This window comes from Cynocephalus volans, chromosome 1 (genome assembly GCF_027409185.1).
Source record: "Cynocephalus volans isolate mCynVol1 chromosome 1, mCynVol1.pri, whole genome shotgun sequence".
Classification (NCBI taxonomy): Eukaryota; Metazoa; Chordata; class Mammalia; order Dermoptera; family Cynocephalidae; genus Cynocephalus; species Cynocephalus volans.
Window position 1 is genome coordinate 221,771,279 of NC_084460.1, and position 23,231 is coordinate 221,794,509.

Sequence of the window (23,231 nt, forward strand, 5' to 3'; positions counted from 1 at the left end):
AGAAGAGTTGTAGGTAAAGAAAATGCACCCTCAGGAAATAGCAACACTTATCTAAGTCTCTTTAGATATTTATATGTGCCCTACCTAATTTTCAGCTCCTTAAGGACAGGGCCTACTATCTGCCTACTATATACAGCATCAAAACAATGCACATTTGATAAATATCATTTAGTAATGATCATTGCTCAGGTTTTAAATTAAGCTATTTTTAAAGCAAAGACCATCCACACGAAAATTTAGAATACTAGAAATGCCAAATAAACTACATTAAGTGCAATCATATTACCTCCTTAGCAGACATGTAACAACCCACTGACAACAGGCTGAGAAAATGGGAACAGACCTCTTCTGAAGTTTAGAGTTCCTGAGTGGCCTACACTGATACAACTAATGGTGCATTACTCCAGCTGCTTCTAGTAGAGACATATTTTTCTCAAATTAGAACTTCTGAATATTTCAAAGGCTCTTATCCATGAACAATGTAGATAGAGGTTATGTATGTGCCGAATCAAACTGATACAAAGTTAACTTTTTAAATAAATTAGTTGAGCTTACGCAAAACACAGATTTGTATATCGAATGCAACTAAACACAAAAACCTGACAGAGAAAAGAAAAATAACCCTTTACAGACACACAAAGAAGCAAACACATAGCTCTACATACAGTAGTTCAAACATTTCTACTTTGTTCCATTTTCACAGCAGCAGCAAACAACTAACTCTTTGAAAACAGAAGAAATACTAAATAAACTCCAGCCGTCTTTTGTACCCAGAAATCTTTCCTACCCTCATATGTGATTTTCAAAAAGTTAGCTACATGGCATATTTGATAAATCCATCTTGTCTGATGTGACAGTTACCATAGTAACTATTCTTTTTTTACTTAACAATTATGTTATGTCAAGTCATCTAAATTATGCACCCACATTCTAACTTTTCTTCTTGGTGTCTCCTTCCCATACTCCTTTACAAACGTTTTCATAAATTAACATGACTTTTGCTCATCCAAGCTTATTCTGACTTCAGTTGCTAAATGGCTGAAATTTGAAAAAGCCTTCAGGATGGGGATACTGATAAATATAAGAATTCACAATTCAGCTGGCAATTACAAAAAGGTGAAAAGTACTAGAAAAAGATACTGTTCATGGATGGCTTATGGAATCTGCACCTCACAGGCCTACATTATATCTTTGTTATGCAAGAATTGTGAACAACTTAAGTCATGCGTCTAAGAAAAGGAAATATAAAGCACACTGAGAACCAAAGAAGTTCATTAACTAAGCCTTTAATAATCATGTAAATGAAAGAAATCTTGACAAAAATTTTAAAGAAATGTTAAATCATCTTGTTGAGCAGCAAGAACAGCATTGGTACTCCATCCAGAGGACTTCAGTTTTGCCAGGCACTCTCCTAAACCAAAGGATTTATACTCTATACTTAGAAAAAAGGATTTACACTTACATAAAAGATTTATGCTTTACACTTAAAAAAACACATGAAGAACCAGAACTCCTCTCATATATTTAATGGTCTTTTCATTCATGTTAAAATTGAACTAAAATGTATTTGTGAAATATCTGCATATCTAATTTGTTCCAGAGAGAATTAATTTTTTAGCAAGTATTTCTTGAAACTATCAAAGATAAATTTTATAACTTTATTCACAGACCATAAAAATTTTAATACTATGCTGTAAAAGAATTTTTTTTAACTTAAAACATTTTTATAAATTTTAAAAATGTTCTCAGAAAACATGCTCAAGGCTGGTTGGTGAGCTCAGCTGGTTAGAGGGTTAGAGCACAGACTAGTAACATCAAGGTCAAGGGTAGTTTCCCATACTGGCCAGTCGCCGGGAAAAAAAAAAAAAAAAAGAAAGAAAGAAATGCTCACCTGCATTGGAACCCCAGCTGATGTAGGTGTGTAATGTGCTGGAGGATGGAGCTTTGAATAGACTGAATATACTGGTGCTTCATTCACCAATTTGTTATATAGTTCCAGAGCTTCCAAGACTTTTACATTCAATTCAGACAATTCTGAATGCTTCCTGATATAGAAGAAAAGCATTTTAATATTCTTCTAGTTTTTAAGCACGTATTTAGCAAACATAAAGACATTTTTTTTTAATTTGGCACATTTTCTATTCATATTAAAAGTTTTTTCTATATACAATGAAAGAATACTCACAAAGGGAAACTGAAAGAAGAGTTACTAAAGTCTTGTAATAGCTAGGCTATGACTTCAAAATATTAGGGAAAAGTCTTTTCTATGCCTCATAAAATACAATCAATTCACAATTTTGATGCTAGGAAAATTTAGTTTCATATGTTACAGGTTTCTATTTAAAACTCAATTATAAAAAAAGTAATTTCTCAATTAAGGTAAGAGTTCAAGCCTTAATTATAAATCTCAGCAAAAGAAAGTACTTGGGCAAGGTCCAGCGTCTCTGTGAAATACAACATGACTGAAATAAAAACACACTCATAAACACACACACACACATTTTCATTTGTTTATATCTGTGAAAGGATCAACTAAAAAAATTACGTACTTAGTATGGTCTTGAAATTGCTGAGTTAAGGGATATGGACTATTTTTAAGCTCCAGAAAAGTTTACAATAATTGTACTCCTAGCCACACCTATGGTAACACTGACCCTTTTTCTTTTTAATCTTTTCCAGTCTGATTATCCCCTAACCATTAAAGTCCCTGTATTGAAATAAAGTAGTAGATGTTTAATGCTTTCTCTAAAATATGATGAAACTACCACTATCATTTCATTATTTGTCCCAGGGATTTTTCATTTCTGTAAGAAAACATGAAGAATTTATGAAAAATGCCCCATTATACAAGGGTTACAATCTTCAGTGACTAGGAAAGTCTTGCTGCAACTGTACTTTTATTTTTTTTACTGACTGGTAGTCTACTGCCCTTCTCTGGAAGGGGCAGAAACAAAGTAAAGCAGTTCTTGTTCTCCTTACCACTTTGGTCCAACCTAATCCCTTCTTGAACAGTAGTTCAATAAAAAGGAGCTAGAAAGGGATGATGATGGAATAGTAAAACCTTATCCCTTGTCTTCCATTCACTGTGGCTTCTCCCTATGACTTCAGATAGAAAACTCTGAGAAGAAGGCAGAACCAAGTCAAGAGCTCAGAACCCTGACAGTCAGTGCTGCTGCTGTTTCTAAAAAAACAAACAAAAAACCAATAAAACTAGGTGGAATAACAAAATTAAAAGAGCAACAGAAACAGACATACGAGGAAGAGAAATGAGAAGAGGTGGTATGTTGCACTGGATTTAGCTTCACAAACACTAGGGAAATTTCATTTGAAATTTTTATAAATACCACTTATCACGTAACAAGTCAAGCTTGCCTAAGACCACTGTTCCCATTTTGTTCTCTATTCACTTTATTCTGTGTTACTCATTATCCCCTCAATTCCAGCCTAAGTAAGAAAATGAAGATCAGTGTGGTGAGAGCAAGAGCCCATGATTCTAACTATACTATACTGCCATGAAAAAAATAAATTGCAACCAAAATAAAAAGCACCATCTTGCCATTAATTGAATGAGTTTGGAAAGCTGAAAAACAATTTCAACAGGTTGTATAGTTCCACAAAAACTTTCTGTAGTTTAAAAGTTTGCCAAAAACAAGTGAACCTAAGAAAACTACATTTTATTCTTTGCATGAAAAATCTCACCTATCAATCTCTTCAAGTTTTTCATCTATCATTGGACCCATCTGTTGGCAGATATCTGTAAATACAAAAATACCAATCCAGAAACTTAATCCAGTTTAAGGCAATTTCAGTAATTTTTAACAGAGTACCAATATGCAACACCATACATAATATGCAGAGATTACGCTTATATTAGAAAAAGGACTATAGAGAAGACCTAATTTTACTATTATTTAGCACCATTACTACTACATATTACTTTCATGTGACCAAAGGCAAAGTCAACATTAAAATAAAAATATCATCATGTTCTGCTTGGAACTAATAACTGAGTTTATAGACCATGAAATCTGGCGTTACCCCAAAGTCTTAAAGATATCTAGAGAACTACTACTAGCTAAGTAAAACTAACTTGAGCCATAGTGTACAAAATATGTAACCATATACAGATTAGATATGAACATTTTTCTTAAGACATTTTAAAATTAAACATTTTGTGTTTCCAGTGTAAACACTGATATAATAAATAGCACAATATTCTATATTCATAACCAAATTTTCTTCTATATAAAGATTTAAGATTTATTCATTCACCACAGATTTTTCTCTCAAAGGATTAATAAAAACATTTGTTTTAACTGCTTCACATTGTTGAGAGACTAAAAGACACATCAGTATGTATCAAATGACTACATTACAAAGTTAACACTGATTATATATAATTTTGACCTTTAAAGTCATGATACAAGAGAATTAAACAGGAATAAGAATTTTTAACATTTTGACTTAATTTAATATGCCATTATTTTTAATTCTGCCCTTTTCTGTACTGTGAACCTCTTCAGCCAATTTCACCAGTGAGCTTACAGAAATACAATGATTGCCTTCTTGAAAAGGATATGCAGGTTTATGACAACAGTAATAGTAACACGTTTACTATTTTACCGTACTAGTGTTTCCCCACCAGGGATTTCTAATCTCTGGAAGTAAAACACAAGGCAGAAGAAACTCAAAAAATTATGAATAGCTCAAGTAAATAATATTGATGTAATCTCTAATATCTACTAAGTACCTTCTAATTCCAAGAGGTCTTGGGAGTCTGGTTTTGAATCTGTTGGATCTATACTCTGGAGCACCTGCAGGGCTCTATCCATCTTATCCTAAAAAATAGGACACTTTAAACACTCAAAAGAGTTTTAACTTTGGTGAATATAAAATTACTCTTTCCAAACATTCTCAAGGACAATACATTTTAAAAGTCTTGATAGTTTAACTATTAAACAAAAGAAGGACTCTACCTCATCTATATAAACAGGCTCAGGCTCTGATTTCTTAATTTCCTCCACATCATCATCAGTTACATTCAATTTGTCCACAGCTGCTACGGAAACAAAGTAAATAAGTTCCTTAGCATTTACTTTGGTATTTTTAGTCATTAATTTATAAGTGGCCTATGATTATCCATAAAAAATTGGAAGCCCTTTAAATAGTCATCACTTTTCATAATCAATATGTTATTACATATGTTCATTCATTTATGACACAAATATTTATTTAGCACTTACTATGTGCCAGGCATCATTCTAGGCATTTACATGAGTACATACACCAATGAACAAAACAGACAAAAATCCCTGCCCTGACGGAACTAACATTCTAGTAGAACAAGTGAGCAATATTAACAAGAGCTATCATTATAGGCATTTTCCTGAAAAATGAATGTTACCACTGAGGTAAATATATGATAGTAGATTATTATCTATTTTGCTAATTTCATAGTTATATCAGGATTCCTTCTATACTCTCCCCTTCTATTAAATAAATAAGTAAATGGAAAGAAAGACAGAAAAACAATAATCATGATAATATGCTGAACTTTCAAAAAAAGAGAACTGTGGTTATTAGAGGTGGGAAGTGGGGGAGGGGCTAGCAAGAAATTGGTTAAGGGTCACAAAACCTGATTATTCTTTATAAACATGAGTATACTAATCACCCAGATTTGATCACCACATATTGTCCACAGGTATTGATATTCAAATCTGTACCCCACAAATATGTATAATCAATTATGGTTCAATAAAAAAACTGTCAAAAAAAACCTCATCTTTCCGATATGAACAAAAAATTAGAGCTGAGTTTAATTTTGATTGTAGTTAAAACAGCACAAAACAGACGTCTTTCTTAAAGAGAAGGTTGAAAAATAATTAACAGCTGGCTTGTTAGTTCAGTTGGTTAAAGCATGCTGCTGTTAACACCAAGGTCCAGGGTTCAATCCCTGTACTAGCCAGCAAAAAAAAAATTCACAAATATACATACCTTGACCCAGAAAACTATTTAAATGTTTCAGGAGAGTACTGCTGGAATGTATTACATTTTAATAAACTTTGGTAAAAATAAAATTACAATAAAAGCCTATGTAACCAAAGGATTTTTAAGTCCCAACAGTTAGCCTTTTATTTCAAATATTTGGCTAACTTTCAATTATGTCCTAAGGAACAGAGCTCAGCATAACACAGGGATAAACTGAAAACCCAGGATACTTTTTATCTTTAAAACTGCAGCTCAATCTCTCCAGCCTCTGCCAAAGGGATATATAGGATCCCCTGTGGAGGGCTATAAGGTTATTAAAAAAGGTGTCCCCTCTAATATTCCCATCTACTTAGAGAGTCAGACTAGAGGAATAAAAAGTATAAATAGTAGCAAAGTTCCTCAGTTTTCAAATGAGTAAGTATCTACCTCTCACAACTTCATTTTTCTGAATGCATCACTCTGCACATACAAAGATAATGTTACACATGATGCAGAGCTTTCATTTTAAGTTCTTTCTCTAACACTGGGAAGGATTAGCACTGATATATCCCTCAGGGAGTCAATATAATACATACTAAGGTCAGAGTGGCTCTATCACTTATTAGACACATAATCCCTCAGCCTATTTCCTTGTCTGTAAAACAGGATAACAAAAGTACTTATCTCACAGAATTTTGAGAATTAAATGTTATAGTGCAAAGCACGTTACACAATGCCTGACAAATAATGAGTACTCAAAAACCTTGTTTATTTCTGATTATTTTCAATAGTATTATCAATGAGTTGTTCTTTTATATTCAGGTCCCCTCATCTCCTCCCTGAATAATATATGGAATGCTTTCTCAACATGGTTGACAGTGGCTGAGGGGAACTGTTTGTGGCAAATACAAACTGCCTCTTACACAATATAATTAATTAGGTTGATTTAAATATTTACATAGTCACAGATGACTTCATGCCTGATATTTAAGTATGTACGTTAACTCTCCAAGGACATAAAATATAAGGAAATCGTTCTTAGGAATGACATGGGATAAATTAACCCCTTAATTTTCAAAAGTAGGTTAAATTGTAATTCCTATAAATAAATGATTTAAAATAAAAGTTAAATGCTAATCTACTTTTACATCAACACTGAATCATTAAATTCAAGTGAAAAAAACCTCAACAGATTTAACCTTCTTTAAGATTTAACTTACCTGGCTCAGTCTCTATGTTTAAATTAGTTGTTACAAAATTAGATGGGAAGAGTCCTACTCCTCTGTGATTTTCTCCTTTCCACCAATTGGCATCACTGAAAATAGAGTACACAAATGTCATCTGTTCCTCTACATTTTAGTATCTTAGTGTCAAGAGGAATTAAAATTTTTTTTTAAATTTACCTTACATTGAAAAACTGAGTTTACATCCAGCTATACTTAAGTCATTTTTCTTAAATTTAATAAAATGTATTGAAAAGTACAAATAAACATCTATTTCCTCATCCCTAAATTTAGAACCAATTAGCAACTGGACAATTTCATTATGGGCTTTTAAAAAATAAAACATAGATAACACTGAAGTCCCTTTTATTAATGACCCCAAGTCCCAATCCCACATCCATCCTACCACACCACCACTATAAAGCTGGTATGTAGCCTTCCTGCCAGTCTGTTTTTTATTCTTTTGCATGTATCTATGGCCAACTCTATGGAAATTGGTAAAATATAGACATAGATGTTAATCCTCATAGATCATTTTAATTTTACATATTAATACTTTTGGATTTTGTTTATCCTTTTAAACTAAAGTTCCATTAAATAAATATGCCATATTTTATTTACCCATTCCTGTACAGATGAACATTTAGATTATTTCCATTCTTTCACCATTATAAAGACTGAGGTAATGATCATCCTAGATTCGAGGGCACAGAAACAATTTCTTTAGGCTTATTCACAGATGTGAACTCGCAGAATATAAGCATCTTCATTTTACTAGATATCACCAAATGTTCCCTAGAGTGGCTGTGGAAATTCACCTTCCTCCTTCCCCTAGTAGCATATGAAAATGTCATTTTCCCCTATACATGATAACTGTCCAAGCCAACATTTGACCTCAGACAAGAGAGGTCATATTTCATTGTACTCGTCTGCATTTCCCTAGAATCCACTTGTGTTTGCTGGCTATTCTCACTGCCTCTTCTGTAAGCTGCTTTCATTTCTTTTGTCCATTTTCCCTTTTTCAGTGGGTCATTTGTCTTTTTTCATGGATCTGTAGGAGTCCTTTATATATTCTGAATATCAACCGTTTGTCTGAATTATTCAAATACCTTCTTCCAGACTGTCTCATGTCTTTTAGCACATGTTTATGGTTTCCTTTATTCTTCCTTTATTCTTTATTCTTCAGTGGTTTTCCCCCCCCATGTAATCAAATTTAGCAATCTCTTCTTTTATGATTTACACTTTTACCTTTCTATCCTCTTGAATTCCTAAATCTATTCTCCTATATATTTGTCTCATAGTTTTAGGTTTTCTTATAAATCCTTCTCCCATGTTTAGGTCTTTAACTCATCTGGAATGAAATTTTACATACTATGCAAAGCTGAATCAAAATTTATTTGTACTATATAAATAAAATTCATTCCAGTAAAATTTATTGAATAGTCCATCATTTTTTTCTACTAATTTATAATACCACACTTTTCAAACAGCAAGCTGCTATCTATTCATGAGCCTGTTTCTGGATTCTATTCTATTGCAACAGTCTACATAGCTACTTACTATTTGTTAATATGCCTTGAAACCTGGCAGGAAAAGTACCCTATGTTATTGTTTTTCATTTACTGTACACCTTTACTTTTCCATGTTAATGTTAAAATGTTTCAAGAATCCTGTTGGGATTTTAATTGGAAATACCCTGAATGTATGCAATAATATGAGAAAAATTAAATCTTTACAATGTTAAGGTTTCTTCACCATAAACACAGTATCTCTTCCATTTATATTTACAGAAACATAAACATATAATATATATAAACATAACATATGTTTATATTTATGTTCTTTTATATCTTTCAAAGAATTTTATAATTTTCTGCATAAAGGTCTTACATATCCTTGTTAGATTTATTCATTCCTAGATCATTTTTTTTGTTACATAATTTTTGTTACTACTAAGAATGACATTTTTTTCCTATTACATTTCCTAATTGTGTGCTTTCTTTCTAAAGCAAACCACTGATTTTTGTATATTGAACTTGTATCCAACAACCTTCATGAATTCTTACCAGTCTTAATAGTTTGTCCGCTGATTCTCTTCGACTTTCTATATGAACAATTATAGTATCTGGCAATAACAACTTTTGCCATTCCCTTACAAAAATTTGACTTATTGAACTGGTGTTCCTAAGGATGAATCTTAAGGATGAATTAACTTCTACAATTCTGAAACATATTTTCATTTAATGAGTACCAAACAAAGAAATAAATCTCCCAAATTCTTAAAACTAGAAAATAACTGATGTATTGACAGTTCTAAAATGTCATCCCTGCTAATGTCTATATAGAATAGGAGAAATTCTCTCCCTCTCTCTCTCATACACACACATTTTTTTTTTAGTTGAACTTTCCATTTTAAAAAGGAAAGCTGAACTTAAAGCAATTTTTACATAAAACCGGAGAATCCGAACCTGTGAAATAAATGCATAGGTTTTATTTGAACCTATCAATGACTGTATGGGTAGTCTTCCTTAGTGGTCCTACTAACGTAGAATAACTTCCCTCCCAACCATTACTGCAAATTCCTTTATGAAGCATAAAAGGAGGCAAAATAACCAAATGCCATGTCAAAGAATAACGACTCTCTTCCAGCCCTAATCCACCGACTACCAGTTGATTCTACGGAATGTTAATGGTACAAAATATTGTTCAATTTTAAACTTTTAATGAAACTAATTCAGCATTATAATTTTCCACAAACCATTTGATAATTTAGGAAAACTTTAAATGTGGCATTTATATTTAGAGCATGTTATATATCAAGAAAGAATATATCACAACTGAATGAAAAATGATTTAAGTATAGTGCCATAAACTTCACCTTCAACAATCGAAGGGCTGGCCAGTTAGCTCAACTGGTTAGAGCGTGGTATTGAAAACACCAAGGTCCACGTTTTTTAGTGGCTGGCAGAACATTGGCCAGCCACTAAAAAAAGAGCCAAACAAATAAAAAAAAAAACAATCACCAAATTGACTATTGCTAACATTTATGAGAGCCCACCAAGGAGAGAACAGTACCTTCAGGCTAAGCACTAAAGTTACAAAGAGAATTAATACACCATTTCTGTCCTCAAGAAATTTAAAATCTAGCACAGTGTTTTTCAACCTCGCCTACAACATATATATTATCTTGCTTTACCTTCTGGGATGTTTTCTCCTGCCCCCTTCCTACCACCCAGGAAAGTGCTGACCCTCTTCAAAATCAACTGATCTAGTAGGAGAGACATACGTAAACAAATACTTAAAACACAATATGAGAAACACTGTTGGATATGTTCAGAGAGCTACAGCAGCACAGGGCAAGCAACTTCTAACTCTTCTGGGAGCTAAAAGCAGGAAAGGATTTAAAGGACTCTCAGAGGATGTAAAATCTGACATGGGTTTTGAAGGCTGAGTAGGGACTCGCTAGGAGGAAGAGAAAATTAAGGCTGTGGGGGAAAAAAGACATTGTACCCAGCTGCCATTAAGGATAAGCAAGAAAATAAAGTACAAAACAACAAAAACAAAAACAATAATCCTTTGTACTCTGAGATAAACAGAAAATAAGTTTATGCTATCTAGTTTTAGGTCTCAAAATAATAAAAACTTGAGCCTTTCCTTTAAGCTATTGCCTTCTTAACAAAAACAACTCACCATGCTGACTCTCGCAATGACAACAGCTGAAGGTAAGTAATGTCCTTCACAGATATAATAATCATGAGAGAAAACTGTTATTTCTACCACAAACATACAAATAGTAAACCCCAAAACCTTGGTAATTTTGTGGGGGTCTTTTCCTTAAAATACTTGCTTTAATTTTTAATTTGGGGAGTCAACTGTTCTAAAGCCTGGACTCCCTTGCAAACCTTCCTCGCAAGTAAAGTTCCTTTTCTTTTCTAAATGCTTTCACTTCCTTCAACAAGGCCTTCCATGCAGAGAGAACCAAATATACAATGCTACAGAGGTCTAATCAGAACATTACATTTTTGGAACTGCAAGAATTCCACTTGATTATTTGAAATAGTACATAGAGAACAGACAAGGAATAGCGAAGTAAACCTAAAAATGTACAATGTGAAAGGCTTTTTTGGTATACTCTGTTAATAAGAAATGTGTGCCTTTTCTAATAGCTCAGTGTTTCTTAAACTGAGATCCAATTTTCAAGGAACTTCAAGTTCTATATGTGAAAATTTTAATTCTGTGTTTTCAGTTCCACAACAGTATAAATACAATAGAGTCATTTTCTGGATCATCTGGATGACTTCCTTTTAATCTAAGATTGCCATTTAACTTTAGCACCTGTATTAGTCAGGGTTCTCCAGAGAGACAGAATCAACAGGATATATTATAATTATATGAGAGGGATTTATTAGGGGAATTAGCTTATGTGGCTATGAAGAAAAGTCCCACGATAGGCCGTCTATAAACCAGATGCCGGTAGCGTGGTTCAGTACAAGTCCAAAGGCCTCAAAACCAGGGAAGCTGATGGTGTCCTTAGTGTAAGTTCTGGAACCCAAAAGCTGGAGTCTCAAGCTCTGATGTCTACAGACAGGAGAGAAGAGTGTATCCCAGCTCCAGCGGATCGAGAGAGAGCTTCACCTCTTTCCTCTGTCTTTTGTTCTCTACAGACCCCCAGCAGATTGGATGGTTCCCACCCACACTGAGGGTGGGTCTTTCACACCCAGGCCACTCAGACTCTCATACTAATCTCTGCTGGAAACACCCTCATGGACACGGCTGAAAAGATTGCTTTACCAGGTTTCTCATTATTCCTTCCTCTAACCAAGTTGACATATAAAATTAACTTTCACAGCACCCAAGTTTGCATGTGTGTTTAAAACATTGCCAACGATTACTAATCACCCAGAATGAAAACATTTGATCCATACCCTACTGGTAAGCACATCCATAGCAACTACAAGATTGGGGTGTCCTATCATCAAAATGTCAGCAACTGACCTACATATTCTATCATATTCATGTTGAATTCTCTTAGTAGCTACAAAGAAAACAGTTTTTTTTTTTTTTTTGCAGTGATAAGCCTCAACTGAAAGTTGTTTTTTATGAGTCTAAGTTATTTAAAATGTATGCTTTAAATGGACATCAGTGAAAAAAGACCTGGTGTAACATGGTAATGTAACCCTTTACTTGCCGTAGGACAGTAGACTATAATAGGCATATAATGCTACATGAATGTCAAATAACATCAAGGGATACTATATGAAGGATTCACAGCGGTTACAACAGAAAAAGTAAAAGGTGCAATTATCACACAGCACAAGATAGTACACACCAGCTGAAGTACCTGCCACTAATCAATACTATATTTACCTTGTGAGCAGCAATTTATATTAGAAAATTGTATTATATAAAAGTAATACTCTAAATTTTAATCTTAGAGCAAAAACTACTCATTTTGTAGTTTTGCTTCTATTTATTTTATAAATGTCAAATTTTATTGTTGTATAAGAATATCAAAAGCTTAAACCTAAGTTCTTTTGTGACTATTCTCACTAAAAGACACTCAGAAGCCTGATATTTCAGACTGTCGGTGTTCAGAGTCCATGCTACCTCTTCCACCTTTATTTCCATTTAGTCTCCCTTCAGGGATCATGTGCTCCACTACTTTCCAGACACTTGCACCAAATGTGAATCTGCTCTCTTTTGGCCCTCAACAGTACCTCTTTTATGGCATTCACCACATTCTGCCTTCCATATAATTGTCTGTATAGTAATTTTCATTCCTTTACTCTGCTTTAGGTTTTATGAAGACAGAACTGTGTCCTCATTCATTTTTTTATTATAAACAGAGCTTATTATATAACATTTCCTCAATAAAATTTATTGCAGCAAAGTGTAACCATTATGTATCTACTCATTTTAAAATATACTAATGTATCCTAAGTTATTTACAATGGACACCAAATACATGTGCAATCTCTGTTCATAGCAACAAGCTGTTAGGTTTCACTCATGCTAATTTTTTTTTTTTTTGTGCCTGCATGGTGGGGGGATCCAAACTCTTGACCTTGGTGTTACAACACCATGCCCTAACCAAGTGAGCTAACTGGGCAGCCCTCTCTTGCTAAATTTCATCAACTTCTTTTAATACTAAAAGTAAAGAACAGAATTAGGCTCAATATAGATCAATCTATTTTTTTACTACAACTTTAAGTCATAGAGAAATTATGAGCAGAATACAGATTTAGAACTAGAGAGGAGCCAAGCATAGCTTTTGATTGCTTTAATCAAGATAATATAGCTATATTCCTTCCCAATGTTTTTCTGCCAGTAATTTTGGTATACACAACTCCCAAGGTACCGGCCAGTACAGCAAAAAACAAAAACAAAATATTATTATTTAATACATCTTTCATCCAATATATAAGGACTTTACTACCAAATTTAACAAAAGACTAAGAAACTCACATTATCTAGTCTAACCAACCTTTATTTTATACCAAAAAAAAAAAAAAAAAAAAAAAGGAATGAAAAGGTTCTATCATAATTTAAATACACCAAAAGTCATAGAGCTGAATATTCAAGATTCTAAATTAAGGACACTGTACTTAAAAACATCGGAATATTCCGTAAATAAAGATTTAAAACATACCTGTCATCCAAAACAATAACAATTTCACCATGTTTAAAGGTGAGTTCATTGTCCTCAACAGCTTCAAAATCATATAAAGCTCTCACTTTCCGTGCAACCTTATTATTTAACTGAGTTTCTGCAGATGGATATAAGGATTTTGTTTCTGTGTGTTGCTGTTTCTGCTCTTGCAACGATAATTCAATAGCTAGTTTGAAAAATTAAGATGCAAAAAAACCAAGACAGCCACAATTAATTTTGATTTTTAAAAAAGTTTTTAAAAATACTAGATGATGATGTAGTATTTAATGAGAATTTAAAAAGTAAATATTTTATTACTCCAATTAAATGCTAAACAGTTAACTTTGGGGGTGGGGTGCAGGGAACCATGACATTTTTTAAAATAAAGTTTTTGCTCATTCCTTATTATCACAGTCTGTCATATACTGCAGCTATTATTTTTACAGCAAACAGATTGTGACATTATAATATGGGTAGCTTTCCATATAGGACAAGCCGTGAACATATTTCTGTGCCTGACTCATAACACTGGCATTAAAGAAAAGGTGAAATGTAATCTCTCCAAAGGTAGGACATTAAATATATAATATTGAAAAGGATAATGAATTAAGTTCATCTTATATCATGTCATTTGTTTTTCTTCCTTTTTGGACCATACTTCTTTTTAGATGTGAGGTAGAACTATAAAAGGTATACCTGGTTTTATTATAATTTTTACTTCAATAAATGTTCTGGCAAGGATATTTTTAAGCTACACTAAAGTACATGTACTTGATCGTTTACCTTTAGCTATGTCTTCATCTTCTTTGTTTTTGTTTGATGACATACCATTCTTGGCAGCAGATGAGACAGTCTGTAAATGCATGAGTAAAATGAACACAACTATCCTTTCAAACAAAACACATGCTCTATAATTACTTGCAGATGCTAATTAACAAAAAATACTGATATAACTGAGTTTCCTTTAAAAGTAAAGTTTTTTTATGATAATTTTAAGTAGCTGTTTTCAAATACTAAAATAAAACACCAGAATTTTCAATAAAACACTATAAACTCACAAAGGGCACAAACTGGCTTACATTTTGCATAAATCTAAGTCTCTGACACAGAACTTGACATACAGAAAGTACTTAAATATATACAGAATGAATAAATACGGCTGTTTCCTGATTGCACTTCCTGATCTCAACTGTCCAAGGTCTCTTACTCCATTAAAGGTGTTCTACTGCTACAGGCCAGCCACACAAGAAGTACCAGGAAGAAGTCATGATAATTACTAAAGAGGAGAGGAGGGAGGACAGAGACAACAGGTGCAGTTCTAGGAATACCTTGAAAGACTTATTTTATATTCATTGTGGTTGGAGAGCGGTGGTTTTTAACGCACAGCAGAGGACTAAGGAAGGTCATGCTTAAATTTTATGGTGTGTTAGATGGAAGGGTCCAGGACTCTGAACCACCAACTAGTTCTTTAACACAGAGTTTTGAGAACAATATGCAGAAAGGACAGAACAGGAAAATGTTTGCTTTTTATTACTTGTAAGACTTTTTGTCTCAAAACTCTACCTTGTATCCTTACGCCTGACAGCTATAAATATTCATTCTGTCTCTTTAATCTATAGTCTAATAAAAAAGAAAATACAGTACCCCCTTTAGTCTCTTTCCCTAGCCTACATCCTAATACTAATCAGAGGGTAAAAGGCACTGAGAACAAAACCTAAGATACAATACTCTTCTCCCACAGACCTAAAAAAGCAGCCCATTCTGAATCATTATTCCTGTCTCCACCCCATCCTACTAAAGCTATTCTGTATCTTCCAAAATTTCTAGTCTTATTGTTCTACCCATCTTATACATAAACCATTCACTCCAAGCATGTTCATTCTTCAACAAACAAGCCTTGAACTTCCTAAATTCCATGCATTTGTTCAAGTCATTCCTCCCCTGATGTGACTTCTTCACTCCACTCTAATAAAATACATTCGAGTCTCAAAATTCTACCTCTTTACCTTCTTCATCACCTTCACCACCCCAATCTGTAGTTACCTCTCTCCCCTGGGTACTAAGATAAATAGCATCTAGTCTCTGTACCCTTCATCACATATTTGTCACTTATATCTAAATTAGTTATTTTTCACATGTATATGGCTACCTTTCAAATTTACTATAAATTTCTTGAACGTAAGGATTACCTCATACATCTATGCCTTTTGCATGATTCCAGACCTAGAGTAGCATTAAATACTTTATTTATGTCTGATTCATTTCTCAAAATTCTGATATGCAGAAGAAATACAGTTAACAATTAGAATGTCTACGAAATGTAAGGCACTATGCTGGATAGGCACTTGGGGAGCAGAGGTTGGAAATGACGATCAAGACATACCTTGCCCAGCTTTTACACATGATACAGACCTTCAAATTGTATAGGGTCAATCATTTAGGGTCTGAATCAAACTCTCACCTGAGAACCTTCTGGAGAAAAAGTAATTCCTTCTTCTTTCATAGATTTAATAGTTGCAGATATTAGACTAAACTGAGGATCTTTTTGAAATTCTTCTGACCACTCTACCATTAAAGATTTCAGTTTTTCACACACTTTAGGATGAGCCTTTTAAAGAAAAGGCAAAGGAAAAAAACCAAAAACCGTGGTTAGAATAAGTGCTTAAATCATTGAACTAACAAAGAGAATTACCACCAAAATTCTCTGTGTGAACATCAACAAAAGTCCAGCACTCCCTTACCTAGATGAGCAATTGATAGATACCTAGTTACATCTTAAGATATAGTTATTTCATGTAGTCACCCTTTTTGAACATCAATTTTTAAGTCTTACTATAATGACAATGAATCTTTTATATTCAGAGGTTATTTCTTCTATGTTTTCTTAATATTCTCAATATTAGATTAAGACTTTTTAAAACAACTTGACTAAAATTCTGGGGGTTTTGCCACTAATAGCATGAGAATGGTGCTTCAGAGTTTCTGTCTCAAAGAAATCAGTAACAACCCTATAACAAAGATTCCCTCCACTCTGTTCTAAAATAAAAGCCTCCTCTGCTCACCATCTCTAATGAGAGTTAGTACAGAATGTTGGTTAGAGTTTGCAGTTTGGAGTCACAGAAACCTGGATGTGAATCTTGGCTATGCCACTTACTAGTGCATGACCTCGGAGAAGTAATAGGAATGATAAGAGAACCTAACTTCTAGGGCTGGTTAAGAGCATTAAGCATACAGTATATTTAAAATGCTAAAGCAGTGACTACTTACTAGCTTTTGATAAAGATTAGCTGATATCAACAGTATATCTACTTTGGGAAGAAAAACAGTTTTTGGTGCTACAAATAAAAAAATCAAACTTTAGAACAGGAAGCTTATTTCATTTCAATTTATCTAAAATTTATTTATCTTAATAATTTTATTATACAGCTTTATTAATACTACATATAATTAAAATGATACACAATATATGTATTTTTTAATGATTTAAATTTCTTCTCTCTTTAAAATTTACCTTATTTTTTATCACAGCACGTACTTCTGTTGCAAAATCACGGGAACATACTTCTAAATGAAATATCTTTCCACAGTTTGCCACACAAGCCCCAAGAAGCTATTAATTAAAATAAAAATTAATATACAAATGTTGAAATAGTAACTTACTTAACTTACTGAAATAAATACACATTTAAAATTTGCTTAAATAATAACATGACTTTTACTCACAGTTAATGCCTGCAGAGCAACGTGAGGTACCTTATGATTTACCCTTTTCATTATGGCTTTTAAGCAATCTTTTGCTCTAAGAAAAAAATGGAGAAAGTATTTATTGAGAATTTCAATTCAAATATTAAAAATATAAGGTATTCCCTTACCAAATAACTTTAAATTTAAAAATAAAATCCTGGAAACTTCACTTTGTTAAAGGAGTAAATCTGTAACAGTTGCAATCTTTTGTTCATAGACTTGTAGAACATTAAGGAAAAAAAAAGCTTGTTGCAAGTGTTGCACATTATTAAATCAAGAGACGAATCATTTCCCAAAAGGTCAGTCAACACAAGAGAACTGTATCATATAAACTATCTTTTCATTTTTTTCAAGGCAGAACTAACTTTCAGACAGTAAATTCTTATCTTGAAAAAAACTAGCAAGATATATAGTCGTGAAAGGTTCAAGAATAAACATGTGAATGTATTATAAAAAGCTGTTAATAATGTTAAACAAACTTCTCAAGTATAATCAGTTCAGCTTAATTGCCATATCCCCCACAAAAGAACCCTTCATTATATTCATTTTTTTCCATTATTATGTTACCTATTATATTTACCTGTTTGTTATAGGTTTTCTCATTATATTACCTATTACATTACTATGTTTATCTACTTCATTATTAAAAGCCTTCCTAAGTTACAGGGCAATTCTCTAAATAATTAATCTATTTATTGTTTATATGTGTTACTATTGTGTCAAGATGTTAATTATGCATGTTAATATAGCTCAGGTTTTCAGTTGAACTCTTTTCCATTTGTTCTTTCATGATAAAGTCAATCCTGTAAATCCAGCCTCCAGGCTCTTTTTACTTTTATCACCCAAAAGTACATAGTAAAATCCCATTTTCCTCTTAAAGTTACATCACAAAAGAGACACAGGTTATCAAGTTTCTAGATGTTCACTAAAACATGATTGGTCATCTTACCCATTAGGAGTGCTTCCAACTTTGTCACATATGTCCATAATAAGACTCCAATCTTCTGTAGTGTTGTACTCATCCGTGGCTTTTTCTATAAGATATATTAGCATATACAAAACTTATAACATGTCTTACACAACACTAAAATACCAATTAGGGTGTAACAATTAAGAACCCTATCTTCTCTTGCCAAAGGTAAGAGAACTATGGATGAACTTCAGAAGATAGATTATGTCTACTAATTTCAATTTAAAATCGTATAAATAAATGAACTAAATGTTCTGAGGCATACCAGTAAAATACCTTCTAAATAATCAGATAAATTACAAATTATCAGTAATCCCAAATTCTAATTTAAAAGAAAGCTTTAAAAATGTATCATCTTATAAGGAAATATGCTCTAAACTATCCACTGAAGCACTGTTTTCAATAGCAAAAAGGAAAACTGATTAATGTAGTAAATTTATACAATGAAATATGGCAATAAGGTATACAAAATTAAATGTACAAAAATGTATGAATCCCAAAATATAATGATTTTGTTTGGGCTTATAATGCTGAGTCAAACCTAATAGCAGAAGAATTTATAAAATTTACATGATTTGTTTTTAACAACTTTACTGAGACATAATTCACATATCAATACAATTCACACACTTAAATTGTACAAGCACTGGTCTCATAAAGTGCATAATTCAATATTTTTAGTATATTCACCAAGCTGTGCAACTACCACCACTATTTAACTTTAGAACATTTCATCATCCCCCCAAAAAAATCTACACCCATACTGCCCTTTCTCCCCCCATATTCCCAGCCCTAGATAACCACTTATCTACCTCCTGTCTCTATAAATTTGCCTATTCTGGACTTTTCATATAAATAGAGTTATACAATATATGTTCTTTTGTGACTGGCTTCTGGTTATTCAGTCTAATGTTTTCGAGGTTTATCCACGTTGTACTATGTATCAGTATTTCATTTCTTTTTATTGCTAAATAATATTCCATTAAAGCTATACCATATTGTATTTATCCATTCACCAGTTTATGAATATCTGGGGGTTTAACTTTTTGGCTAATATAAATAATGTACTGCTGCTATGAACATTCAGGTGCAAGTTTTCATGTAGACATACGTTTTCATTTCTCTTTAGTATATACCTAGAAGTAGAATTGCTGGGTCATATTAAACTCTTATGTTTAATTTTTTTAGGAACTGACAAACAGTTTTCTAAAGCAGCTACACTATTTTACATTCCCACCAGCAATATATGGATATTTCACCTAAAGTTTTATAACATTAAAAAAAATACTATATTCGTTAGGGATACAAACATAGTAAAAACAGTAACATGTGTGAGAATGATAAATATCAAACTGGAGGTATGGGGGGTCAAAACCAGTACACAGGGACTTAATTGTATTTATAAAGCTTTGTTTATTAAATTGTACAGTGTGTATCCAGAAGTTCTTTATTTTATTCTCAATATCTTTTTTGTGGTCTGAAATATTTAATAATCTAAGTAAAAACTGAAAAGTAAATTGTTAAAAAGCATGACCAGAATATAATGACTGAGTTATGTAGCATTTTCACTCTGTTAATTTTTTATAAATTTTCAATATAAAGGGATACATACAAATTTTTTTCTGCTAAGAGTGGAGATAAAAAAACTACCACTTCAAAAACATGTCTTTTCCCCTTTTAATCAATATATCCTATAATTCCAAATATAGCAGCCTTCTCTTATCCATGGGGATACATTCCAAGACTCCCAGTGGATGCCTGAAACTGAGGATAGTACTGGAACCTATACATAGTATGTTTTATCCTATACATACACACCGATGATAAAGTTTATTTTATAAATCAGGTACAGTAAGAGATTAACAACAATAAATATTAATACAATAGAACAATTATAACAATATGCTGTAATAAAAGTTATGTGAATGTGGTCTTTTTTTCTCTCTCTTTCAATCTGATAACTGCTAAATGACTAGGAGACAGCTCCTAAATGACTAGCGGGCGGGTAGCATATATAGCATGGATATGCTGGACAAAAGAATGATTCATGTTCTAGGTGGGAGGGTGCAAGATTTCATCACGCTACTTAGAACAGCACACGATTTAAAACTTATGAACAATTTATTTCTAAAATTTTCCATTTAATATTTTTGGACCTTGGTTGACTATGGATAGGTGAAACTGCAGATAAGGCAGGTGGGGGGAACTACTGTATAGCAAAACCCATATAGCAAAACACACATATATATGTATGTCTCATATATATGACAGGTGATATCACAGTGATAAGCAGGAAAGATGGTAGGAATCTTGAGTAGTTTTCCTTTTTTTTTACAGTAAGAAATAATCAAAAGAAACCAAAAATAAATAAATAAATAAACAGGCTTAGCATACAGCTATACTTTGCAAGTAGGAAAGAGAAATGCAGTAAATCCAGTTAATCTCAGTTAAATGCTGGAACTCACTTTAAAAAACCACACACATTGCCTAACACTACTTATGGATGGAAAGCAATTATGTGGACATATGTGATGCAATGACAAACCAGTGACTTTAGAAAATTAATATATTTTTTCAGATCCAATCAAGATGGTGGAATAGACGGTCCACAGCGTCACTCTCTCCCACAAATCAACCAATTTACAACTATAAAAATGTAACATCAGCCAAGCCAGAGATGCTGGAGCTCAGGGGAAGGGGAGGAGAGACCTACGGAATTCATGAAGGCCGGAGAAAATACAATGAGAGAAAGAAAAAGTTGCTTTGAGCATTTCGGGCCGTGGCTGCTTTAAGGCTCGAGCTGATGAGCACATGGAGCAGGAGCCGGCAGAAGCCGCGGCTGTACCCTTCGGATGGAGTTACTTGGAGGCGGCAGGAGAGAAGAGGGCCTTGGCAGCCCCCAAGACAGCAAGACCACTAATAGGGTTCCCATGGACCCACACAGGAGCGAGGAGCCAGAACAACTGACAAAAGGGAGCCATTCAGAGGCTGGTGAGTCATTGCAAGGGACCGCTGCAGGGCCCGTCGCATGGGAAGTGTTTGGAGCACAGGCGGTGGGGGAGACAGGTCCACCAGGAGATCACTGGGGCACAGCAATGACAGCCACCCTGCCCCCAATCAGCACAGGAACACTCAGAGGAGACTGGTCGGTATTAGGTTGTATGAGAACCTTTTTGGCCGCGCCCCATCATGGCGCTGGCTACCCTTCTCTTTCGCCTTCTCCTTCCCGCCAGCGGCCACAATACCTTCCCGCCGGCACAAATCGCATGCCAATCAGCACAGGCTCCCTGCTCCTGGCCCCTTTGCAACGTGTCCTCAGCAAACCTATCAGCTCTCTTCTAACCCTATAAAAGCAGATGTGCCCACTGAAAAAAAAACCTTCTCCAGCGAGCTGCCTTGCGTTTGTCTCATCCTTTAACTGGTGCTGAATCTTATTCCTTTCATTGGTGCCGAAACCTGGGACAGGATTGTCCACTGTGGGCCCTGTCTCCATCTCAACAAAGGCGGCTCGCCCTCGTCCACCTTTTCAGGTGCTGGCTCTTCGCACTCACCACCGCTTCCACCCTTGGGTAAGTCTCCCTTATAGGGCTGCCACCCTCTTCTGGGCTTCAGCGGAGCAGTTATCAGCCAACTAGACTCCAACGCCCTTAAGAGGTGTAAAGTTACACCCCATTAGGCCTTAAGAGGTGTAAAGTTACACCCCATTAAGACCTTTACTGGGTCGTGACGGACCCTCCGGCTATCCACTCCCTTCTCTCCAGGAGCCTTTGAGCGTGAAGGTTCAGGGTGGAGGCTCCTTTCTGCTTCGCTCGCTCGCGCTCTCTCTCTCTCTCTCTCTCTCTCTCTCTCTCTCTCTGGACGCTAAAACGGGTTCCAAAAATCCCAGTACTAGGTTCCTTGTGGCCTCCAGCACTGTGCCTCCTGGGAGCTTGAAGTGTGGGTGACAACCCTCACTCTCCTCCTAGTCCGGTTCCTATAGAACCTCTGTGGCTCACAAACTCCTCGGGGGACACCTCCTGGATTTTGCTGACCCACTTCTGGCCCGGGGATTCATTTCCTCGTTTTCTCTCTTTCTCTTCCTCTTGATTTCCTTATCTCTGTCCACTTCACAATGGGAGCCTCCTCATCCCTTCCGGAAACCTCGCCCCTCAAATGCTTACTCAGAAACCTTACTGTACTCTTCCTTACACCAGATATTAAGCCAAAGCTCTTGATCAGATTTTGCACTCAAGATTGGCCCCAGTACCCCCTGGACAACCAAGACCATTGGCCTTTTGAGGGATCCCTAGACCCAGGCCTCCTTCGTGACCTTTTTAACTACTGCCAGCGCCTCAAAAAGTGGAAGGAGATCCCCTCTCAATCCCAAGTCCTCCTGGCCTGTAAGTCTCCACCCCTTCTTGACCCTCCTCCACCCGCATACCGCCCGCCTCCCTCCGCCTCCCTCCGCTCCCACTTCCTCCTCCGCCTCAGTTTCCTCTCTGCCATCTTCCACTTCAGCTTCCCCTTCCACTCCAATTCCACAGCTGCCCCCCGTTTCCCCTCCTCCCGCAAAACCTTTTAGTCCTCCATGGACTAGATCACAGGGGCTCCCTCCGGTCCCTTCCACTATTGCACCGCTTCGAGAGGTGGCTGGCCCAGAAGGGGTAATCAGAGTTCATGTACCTTTTTCCATCTCTGA

At 34.7% G+C, this 23,231-nt stretch overlaps 1 protein-coding gene across 2 annotated transcripts in view; it reads right to left on the reverse strand.

Moving 5' to 3' along the window:
* STAM2 (signal transducing adaptor molecule 2) overlaps positions 1–23,231 on the reverse strand; it is a 49,207-nt gene that overhangs the window by 3,965 nt on the left and 22,011 nt on the right. Inside the window, exons 2-12 of one of the 2 annotated variants that reach the window (XM_063093517.1) lie at positions 18,533–18,617; positions 17,563–17,638; positions 17,351–17,449; positions 16,301–16,447; positions 14,623–14,692; positions 13,840–14,026; positions 7,188–7,282; positions 4,977–5,056; positions 4,751–4,838; positions 3,700–3,754; positions 1,892–2,045 (exon numbers count right to left, since the gene is read on the reverse strand). In XM_063093517.1, the coding sequence (XP_062949587.1) occupies positions 1,892–2,045; positions 3,700–3,754; positions 4,751–4,838; positions 4,977–5,056; positions 7,188–7,282; positions 13,840–14,026; positions 14,623–14,692; positions 16,301–16,447; positions 17,351–17,449; positions 17,563–17,638; positions 18,533–18,617 (1,136 nt within the window). Of the gene's footprint in view, positions 1–1,891; positions 2,046–3,699; positions 3,755–4,750; positions 4,839–4,976; positions 5,060–7,187; positions 7,283–13,839; positions 14,027–14,622; positions 14,693–16,300; positions 16,448–17,350; positions 17,450–17,562; positions 17,639–18,532; positions 18,618–23,231 lie in introns of both variants that reach the window. The other variant, XM_063093509.1, reaches the window with a different exon arrangement.